The 10,298-nt window shown below is 46.0% G+C and overlaps 1 protein-coding gene across 1 annotated transcript; it reads left to right on the forward strand.

The window, feature by feature from the left end:
• The first annotated feature begins 263 nt into the window (after positions 1-263).
• Positions 264-9,683, forward strand: LOC138370281 (calphotin-like). The gene is made up of 3 exons (XM_069334296.1): positions 264-399; positions 5,252-6,039; positions 9,597-9,683. The coding sequence occupies exons 1-3, from the start codon at positions 264-266 to the stop codon at positions 9,681-9,683; spliced, it is 1,011 nt and encodes a 336-aa protein (XP_069190397.1).
• The last annotated feature ends 615 nt before the right edge of the window (positions 9,684-10,298 follow it).

The following is a 10,298-nucleotide window of genomic DNA, read 5'->3' on the forward strand; positions in this document are numbered from 1 at the left end:
TGATTTTGTAGTCGGAAAACATAACTTATGTATGGTATACGCAAAGATATACCTTGCGTTGATTTCGGGGATCAACCTCCCCGCGGCCCGGTCTCTGATCTGGACATGAACGAGTGCTCCGGAAATATGTTGGTGTGAAGGCGTGTTAGAAAATTCGGCGTTAGTAAACAGATTGTTGAATCGGTATGTATCCGCCAAGAACAATATGAGAAGGAACAGTTATCTTCAGCACTTGCGTTACTGCTCCAGGAATCAGGACCAAGATGTTGGCAAGTAAAAAAGTGGAGGCATGGGTTCAGGTGCCAGCTGGAGGCATGGGTTCAGGTGCCAGCTGGAGGCATGGGTTCAGGTGCCAGCTGGAGGCATGGGTTCAGGTGCCAGCTGGAGGCATGGGTTCAGGTGACAGCTGGAGGCATGGGTTCAGGTGCCAGCTGGAGGCATGGGTTCAGGTGCCAGCTGGAGGCATGGATTCAGGTGCCAGCTGGAGGCATGGATTCAGGTGCCAGCTGGAGGCATGGATTCAGGTGCCAGCTGGAGGCATGGATTCAGGTGCCAGCTGGAGGCATGGGTTCAGGTGCCAGCTGGAGGCTGAGGATCAGGTGTCAGCTGGAGGCTGAGGATCAGGTGTCAGCTGGAGGCTGAGGATCAGGTGACAGCTAGAGGCTGAGGATCAGGTGTCAGCTGGAGGCATGGGTTCAGGTGCCAGCTGGAGGCATGGGTTCAGGTGCCAGCTGGAGGCATGGGTTCAGGTGCCAGCTGGAGGCAAGGATTCAGGTGCCAGCTGGAGGCATGGATTCAGGTGCCAGCTGGAGGCATGGGTTCAGGTGCCAGCTGGAGGCATGGGTTCAGGTGCCAGCTGGAGGCATGGGTTCAGGTGTCAGCTGGAGGCTGAGGATCAGGTGTCAGCTGGAGGCTGAGGATCAGGTGTCAGCTGGAGGCTGAGGATCAGGTGACAGCTAGAGGCTGAGGATCAGGTGTCAGCTGGAGGCATGGGTTCAGGTGACAGCTGGAGGCATGGGTTCAGGTGACAGCTGGAGGCATGGGTTCAGGTGTCAGCTGGAGGCTGAGGATCAGATGTCAGCTGGAGGCTGAGGATCAGGTGCCAGCTGGAGGCATGGGTTCAGGTGACAGCTGGAGGCATGGGTTCAGGTGCCAGCTGGAGGCATGGGTTCAGGTGTCAGCGGGAGGCTGAGGATCAGGTGTCAGCTGGAGGCTGAGGAGCAGGTGTCAGCTGGAGGCTGAGGAGCAGGTGTCAGCTGGAGGCTGAGGAGCAGGTGTCAGCTGGAGGCTGAGGATCAGGTGTCAGCTGGAGGCTGGGGATCAGGTGTCAGCTGGAGGCTGAGGATTAGGTGTCAGCTGGAGGCTGAGGATTAGGTGTCAGCTGGAGGCTGAGGATCAGGTGTCAGCGGGAGGCTGAGGATCAGGTGTCAGCTGGAGGCTGAGGATTAGGTGTCAGCTGGAGGCTGAGGATTAGGTGTCAGCTGGAGGCTGAGGATTAGGTGTCAGCTGGAGGCTGAGGAGCAGGTGTCAGCTGGAGGCTGAGGATCAGGTGTCAGCTGGAGGCTGAGGAGCAGGTGTCAGCTGGAGGCTGAGGATTAGGTGTCAGCTGGAGGCTGAGGAGCAGGTGTCAGCTGGAGGCTGAGGATCAGGTGTCAGCTGGAGGCTGAGGAGCAGGTGTCAGCTGGAGGCTGAGGAGCAGGTGTCAGCTGGAGGCTGAGAATCAAGTGACAGCTGGAGGCTGAGGAGCAGGTGTCAGCTGGAGGCTGGGGATCAGGTGCCAGTTGGAGGCTGGGGATCAGGTGCCAGCTGGGTACTGGGGATCAGATGCCAGTTGGAGGCTGAGAATCAGGTGTCAGCTGGAGGCTGAGGATTAGGTGTCAGCTGGAGGCTGAGGATTAGGTGTCAGCTGGAGGCTGAGGAGCAGGTGTCAGCTGGAGGCTGAGGATCAGGTGTCAGCTGGAGGCTGAGGAGCAGGTGTCAGCTGGAGGCTGAGGATTAGGTGTCAGCTGGAGGCTGAGGAGCAGGTGTCAGCTGGAGGCTGAGGATCAGGTGTCAGCTGGAGGCTGAGGATAAGGTGTCAGCTGGAGGCTGAGGAGCAGGTGTCAGCTGGAGGCTGAGAATCAAGTGACAGCTGGAGGCTGAGGAGCAGGTGTCAGCTGGAGGCTGGGGATCAGGTGCCAGTTGGAGGCTGGGGATCAGGTGCCAGCTGGGTACTGGGGATCAGATGCCAGTTGGAGGCTGGGGATCAGGAGTGAGGTGGGGTCTAGGGATGAGGTGCCAGCTGGAGGCTGTGGATCAGGAAAGACAGCTAGGGGGGGGGGTGAATCCTGTGCCAGCGGTTGGCTAGAGGTCAGAAACCAGGTGAAGGTTAGGGATCAGGAACCAGGTGAGGGCTGGGGATCAGGCGCCAGGTGAGGGCTGGATATCAGGAGCCAGGTGAGCGTTGGGGTATCAGGTGGCAGCTGGGGGCTGGTGATCAGAAGTCAGGTGAGGCTTAGAGATCAGGAGTCACCTAGAGGCTGGCTGAGGGCTACGGATCAGGAGGTAGATTGGGGCTTGTAAACAGGAGCCAGGTAGGGGCTGGAGAACAGGTGCTAGCTGTGGGCTGGGGATTAGGAGCCCACAGTCCCAGCCTGTGCGCCGGGGATCAGGGTAGGGGCTGAGGATCAGGTGCCAGCTGTGGGCTGGGGATCAGGTGCCAGCTGGAGGCTGGGGATTAAGAGTGAGTCTAGAAAGGAATTAGTACAGCGACGTTTTGAGCTATAATTCTGTTCCAGACTGTAGAGAATAACGAAGATAACGACAGAGATTAGACTTGGTTAAGACAGGTGTCATGACAGACCCATTGCTAACCGAGAGAGCGTGTAAAGCTCTTACTGAACTGCAAAAATACATTCAATAAAACACTTAAATTAGTCAGACCGCATAAAATGTCTACTCTTTGGATGTTACTCGAGAGAGATGCATAATAGTTTACAGATATAACAAAATGTTAGAGACTGTCACAGAAATATCTCGTTGCGAAACTAGGAGGCAGAACTTTATATGCAAAAGCTTCGTTAAAAAGCATTCGAGCATTAGGAATAATATTTTTTTTATATAATATTAAGAGCCCAAGAATTCTCATCACCCTCCCGTACATGTTGGGCATAACTAGCCGAGCCTCTTGGTGCTCGAACTGGAACTTGTTAAACCCTCAAATGAATTCCTGATCAACCCGGTTGTTTTATATATCGCACTGCAAGATACCAGTCAGCTAAGTGGTTGACCAGACCCCAACCAGAAGACCTGTCCGGAGTCCGGGGCGCTAGGACATTCATCCATTAAAACCAATATAGTTAGATAAGGCACTTTGCATTAACAATTATCTAAATAATTGCTAAGTTAGGTTTTATCTCTGAATTTACGCAAGGTTTGCCAAGCGCTTGGTACCCAGGAATATAGTGAAAGGAAACGTAGTGAAGAGGCAACTTACTGAGGAAGAAACAGGTAGGATGATTATTTAATGGAGGAGACTCTAGTGAGTTTGTAAACCTAAGGAAAACAGAGAGGATAATATGTCTAGACCTAAAATTTTATCAAAGAACAAAAAACTGAATGAAACAATTTTAAAATATATGATTGAAGAAGAAGGTTGCTGAGGATAACACAAAGTCACGGAGGCTGAGTCTCACCTCATCTTATACGTATAGGATTTCACAAGGAAAAGATAAGGGACAAGATTATCTGGCTCATAGTCCTCGAGATGTGGGCTAACCTCATAGTCCTGGGGCTGTGGTTAACCTCATAGTCCTGGAGCTGTGGCTAATATCATAGTCCTCGAGCTGTGGCTAACATCATAGTCCTCAAACTGTGGCTAATATCATATTCCTCGAGCTGTGGCTAACACATAGTCCTCGAGCTGTGGGTAACATCATAGTCCTCGAGCTGTGGGTAACATCATAGTCCTCGAGCTGTGGTTAACATCATAGTCCTCGAGCTGTGGGTAACATCATAGACCTCGAACTGTGGCTAACATCATAGTCCTCGAGCTGTGGCTAACCTTATATGTGACTGCAAGTCTAAAAAGTCTGGCTCCCCGGCCTCCAGCTGTGCTTAGCCATATACAAGTCTGGAAAGTCTGGCGCCTCGGGCTCTCGCGAGGCTGACAACGGCACCCCTACAGATATGTGTAAGGCATTCTCTTTGCACAATGTGGATATATAATTTAAGCTTTAGATTTTCTGGTCTTTTATTGTGTGGTAGTTGAGTGTGGTTGTTTTTGTGGAAGTTTAAGTTGTTGTAGTGGTTGTTGCTGTGGCAGTTTATGTAACTGTAGTGGTTGAAGTTGTAGAAGTGCTCGTGGTGGTAGTAGTAGTTGTAGTAGTAGTAGTAGTAGTAGTAGTAGTAGTAGTAGTTGTAGTTGTTGTCGTAGTAGTTGACGTTGTGGATGTTGATGTAGTAGTTGATGTTGTGGTTGTTGATGTTGTGGTTGTGGAAGTGGTTGTTGATGTGGTGGTTGTAGAGGTGGTAGTTGATGTGGTGGTTGTGGAGGTGGTAGTTGATGTTGTGGTTGTGGAGGTGGTAGTTGATGTTGTGGTTGTGGAGGTGGTAGTTGATGTTGTGGTTGTGGAGGTGGTAGTGGATGTTGTGGTTGTGGGGGTGGTAGTTGATGTGGTGGTTGTGGAGGTGGTAGTTGATGTGGTGGTTGTGGAGATGGTAGTTGATGTGGTGGTTGTGGAGGTGGTAGTTGATGTGGTGGTTGTGGAGGTGGTAGTTGATGTGGAAGTTGTGGAGATGGTAGTTGATGTTGTGGTTGTGGAGGTGGTAGTTGATGTGGTGGCTGTGGAGGTGGTAGTTGATGTGGTGGTTGTGGAGGTGGTAGTTGATGTGGTGGTTGTGGAGGTGGTAGTTGATGTTGTGGTTGTGGAGGTGGTTGTTGATGTTGTGGTTGTGGAGGTGGTAGTTGATGTGGTGGTTGTGGAGGTGGTAGTTGATGTTGTGGTTGTGGAGGTGGTAGTTGATGTGCTGGTTGTGGAGGTGGTAGTTGATGTGCTGGTTGTGGAGGTGGTAGTTGATGTTGTGGTTGTGGAGGTGGTAGTTGATGTTGTGGTTGTGGAGGTGGTAGTTGATATGGTGGTTGTGGAGGTGGTAGTTGATGTGGTGGTTGAGGAAGTGGTAGTTGATGTTGTGGTTGTGGAGGTGGTAGTTGATGTGGTGGTTGTGGAGGTGGTTAATGGTGTGCCAGTGGTTGATGTTGTACCCGTTGCAGTTGTTGATATTGTAACTGTTGCAGTGGTTGATCCTGTACCTGTTGCAGTGGTTGATGTTGTACCTGTTGCAGTGGTTGATCCTGTACCTGTTGCAGTGGTTGATCCTGTACCTGTTGCAGTGGTTGATCCTGTACCTGTTGCAGTGGCTGATGTTGTACCTGTTGCAGTGGTTGATCCTGTACCCGTTCCAGTTGTTGATGTTGTACCTGTTGCAGTGGTTGATCCTGTACCCGTTCCAGTTGTTGATGTTGTACCTGTTGCAGTGGTTGATCCTGTACCTGTTGCAGTGGTTGATGTTGTACCTGTTGCAGTGGTTGATCCTGTACCTGTTGCAGTGGTTGATCCTGTACCTGTTGCAGTGGTTGATGTTGTACCTGTTGCAGTGGTTGATCCTGTACCTGTTGCAGTGGTTGATCCTGTACCTGTTGCAGTGGCTGATGTTGTACCTGTTGCAGTGGTTGATGTTGTACCAGTTGCAGTGGCTGATGTTGTACCTGTTGCAGTGGCTGATGATGTACCAGTTGCAGTGGCTGATGTTGTACCTGTTGCAGTGGCTGATGTTGTACCTGTTGCAGTGGCTGATGTTATACCTGTTGCAGTGGCCGATGTTGTACCTGTTGCAGTGGCTGATGTTGTACCTGTTGCAGTAGTTGATCCTGTACCAGTTGAAGTGGTCGATGTTGTACCTGTTGCAGTGCTTGATTTTGAACCCGTTACAGTGGTTGATGTGGTGCCAGTTGCAATGGTTGATGTTGTACGCGATGCAGTGGTTGATGGGGTGCCAGTTGTAGGTGTTAATGTACCTGTTGCAGTGTTGAGGTTGTGCCCGTTAATGTACATCTTCAACCATTATATATTTAATAAATCACAACAAAAACACAAAGGAAGAGAGTGGTAGCAGAGAAGAACATAGAAACTGTATTGAAGGGGATCCAAACATCCCTTCTAATGCGTTATATAGCCAGAACGCACTTCTCGGCCTACTATGCAAGGTCCAATTTGCCTAATAAGCCAAGTTTTCATGAATTAATATATTTTCTCTAATTTTTTTCTTATGAAATAATAAAGCTACCCATTTCATTATGTATAAGGTCAATTTTTTGTTATTGGAGTTAAAATTAACGTAGGTATATGACCGAACCTAACCAACCCTACCTAACCTAACCTAACCTACTCTATAGGTTAGGTTAGGTTAGGTAGCCGAAAAAGTTAGGTTAGGTTAGGTAGTCGAAAAACAATTAATTCATGAAAACTTGTCTTATTAGGCAAATTGGGCCTTGCATAGTAGGCCTAGAAGTGCATTCTGGCTACTAGGTACGACATATATATATATATATATATATATATATATATATATATATATATATATATATATATATATATATATATATATATATATATATAATATATAATATATAATATATATATATATATATATATATATATATATATATATATATATATATATATATATATATATATATGCGTAAAATCCACAGAGAAATATGAAATGAGGTGAACGTTTCGGCTTGTTAAAGCCTTTGTCAACACCAGACTGACCAGACTGATGGTCAGTCTGGTGTTGACAAAAGCTTTAACAAGCCGAAACGTTCACCTCATTTCATATTTTTCTGTGGATTTTCCGCATAAAATGATCAGTGTTTTGTGATCGTCAATTGCATATATATATATATATATATATATATAAATATATATATATATATATATATATATATATATATATATATATATATATATATGCGAACTAGCCTGAACGGTCTCCAGGCATATATGCAACTGAAAACTCACACCCAGAAGTGACTCGAACCCATACTGCCAGGAGCACTCTGCATCTGGCGTACAGGACACCTTAACCACTCGACCAACACTACCGGACAAAAGAGGATGGTAGCCGAGGCTAATTTCCCATCCCCCCGCCGACACTCTGATGGTAATCATGGGCATGGTATTTTATCAAATCACCTCATTCTTTGGGGCACATGTGAGGATCGCAAATGCGAACAAGCCTGAACGGTCTCCAGGCATATATGCAACTGAAAACTCAAACTCCAGAAGTGACTCGATCCCATACTGCCAGGAGCACACTGCATCTGGCGTACAGGACACCTTAACCACTCGACCAACACGACTGGACAAAAGTAGTCAAAAGTTGGTTGAGTGGTTAAGGTGTCCTGTACGCCAGATGCAGAGTGCTCCTGGCAGTATGGGTTCGAGTCACTTCTGGGGTGTGAGTTTTCAGTTGCATATATGCCTGGAGACCGTTCAGGCTTGTTCGCGTTTGTGTTCCTCACGTGTGCCCCAAAGAATGAGGTGATTTGATAAAATACCATGCCCTAGATTACCATCAGAGTGCCGGCGAGGGGATGAGGAACAAAATTTTTATCCTTCCTTCTTCCATTTGCAATATAGTCGTAAAGGTTTGGCACTTTACCCTGGTAGGTCTTTCCTTCCTTTCCCCCCTCACTTACATTTTGCTACCCCTCCCCTTCTACCCTCTCTTCCCTCCCTTCCCCATCTGGCAGCCAACCTCTAACAGGTTCTCGGCTGCACCCAGGTCTCTCTTTCCCCATTTCTCTTCCATCTTTCTTTCCCCTATCTCCTCTTCTTTCCATTGTTCCACCCCCCCCCACCCCAATTTTCTCCCCATCTCGCCCCTCTTCTCTCCTCTCCTCTTCTTCCCTCTCCACCATCTCTCCCCCTATTCCACCCTTGTGACTTCTCTTCCTCTCTCAAACCTCTCATCTCCTCTTTCAATCTCGTCTCTCTTCTTCCCTCTCGTCAAACATTTCCCTCCCCCCTGCTATTTTCTACTCTCTCTACCTCTGTCTGTCTGATTCTCCTCTATCTCTTTCCGTCTGAATTTCCTCTGTCTCTGTCTGTCTGAATTTCCTGTCTCTGTGTGTTGTTGTCTGTTCGTCTCTACATTTTTCTGTTTGTTTCCCTGTCTCTCATAATTTCCAACTTTCTCCGCCACCAAAACATTGCTTGTGTTCACTTGCACTTTAACTGGTCACTCTACCATGTATACATTAACTACTCAGGGTGTAACCACACAGCCCTGACCTACTTCTTCAATATTATCACACTTGTCAGTCATCGCAACGTTGACACTTACACATGCCGTGCTTCTTACACAAAACTTACACACATTTAAGAACACCTCCAGAATGACACTTGCTCGTCATTTGAGAGAGTACTGTTAAATTTGTATTGTAATGTTTCAAGATCATCACTGCCATGAACACAACTCATCAATCTTTCTAACATGTCTTCTCTGTAATCTTTCTCCCTGAAACTATTTGATCAACATTCCCACTTCCTGCTCATGGTTGACAATTTTCCCTAATAATTTCTTGTGCTCTTTCAATCACTATTCTGCCACTGTAGTTTTGTATATATCTGCTCATTAGTCAAATCACATAGTTTATGATTGTTAGGAAAGTACATAACCTGATCATTTTCTCTTATTAGGCCTGTCTATAAATAGTTATTTGCTAATTTTCCATTATTAAACAGTATATCAGTGAGACACAAAGTTCTCGGGTGTGAAACAATAGAATACAATCAAACTTGTGTATGTTGCATACTTACCTTGACAGCAGATACAATCGTCTCCTGAGCAATAGTAATAGGTGAGAGGTACGCGACAGTCCGTCTTGTGTGTACAGATGCCTGGACAGGCAGCGGTATGAGGACAGGTGGGATGGTGCCTGGTGCAGCACCTGCAGCCGTGGCCAGTACAGCCTCCAGCCACCTCACGCTCCTCTCCCTCACATGCAGACTTGCACACTCCCCGGCTCTCCTCACATCGCTCAGACCGCCTACACTCTGTTCAATCATCTCAACTCTTCACAAAATATCAAAACTCACCAGAAAATTTTAAAAAATCACCAGTAAATTATCAAAGAATTTGCGCTCGTTTTACATTTTATATCACATTAATCTAACTTAATCAGCACTGAAGATTTTTTTTATTGGTTATCAAATCAGCTGTGACTAAAGAAAATTTTATCACAAAGAGAACTACAAATGCAACAGAATTTCAGAATTTCATCAAGCTGTACGGTCAATAAATTTATGCACACCTAAAAATGTATAAAATCTCAATAGCAGTGTTTGTTATTCAATACACTAACTACCCTCACTAAGCCAGTTCAGTGATGAATATAATTAAGAGTGATTGTATGGTGTTCTTTCCATGTATACAGGTATTTGCACACTTAATATCTAGCTAACGAAACATTGCTACTATACAGACACTAGCTTGAGAACAACTATACAGCGAAGATATACAGACACAAGTTTAAAACTTACCCCATCCAGTTATACATTGATATACAGACACCAACTGAGGAGCCACCTACTAAAGTGCATAGTGTTCTTAATTTTGCTATTCAGACACAAACTTAGAAATTGCGAAGTCAACAATACACTGCTACTATACAAACACTAATTAAGATACTACCCAGCTAACTAACTATACATCGATGATATACAGACACTAACTTGGACACTTAAGTCTGTTAAACAGACTCAAACATGAGAAGTACCCAAATATCTGCTAGTGATTGCTGTGCAGACACGAACGTGGGACTTTCCTCGTCAGCTTCACATTGATGAAATATTTATAAAGAATAGGAAAGTATCAAACCAGATGGACAATATTGGTATACATTCATCAGCATGAGAACTCACCCATCGACCTACATCTGGTTAGTTTACATAGATAATCGTGCGACTGATATCGTCGGTTTACGTAATGCAACTGTGAACTATATCCCCAACAATATATTGTTACCCTGTTTGCAGCAGCTAATGTGGGAAATTTTTACCCACCATATCTAATAATCATCTAAAAAATGTATAATTTCTATATCATATCTAAATCATATCAAAATCATATCTAAATCGTATAAAAATCATATTAGAATCATTAAAGATTCATTATATAGCTTGATCCTGGATGGCAATAGCACCGTACGCAACTGGGCCCTTTTGATGCCTACGTGACTTTGTACATGATCT

Source organism: Procambarus clarkii, chromosome 31 (assembly GCF_040958095.1).
Source record: "Procambarus clarkii isolate CNS0578487 chromosome 31, FALCON_Pclarkii_2.0, whole genome shotgun sequence".
In the NCBI taxonomy this organism is placed as follows: Eukaryota; Metazoa; Arthropoda; class Malacostraca; order Decapoda; family Cambaridae; genus Procambarus; species Procambarus clarkii.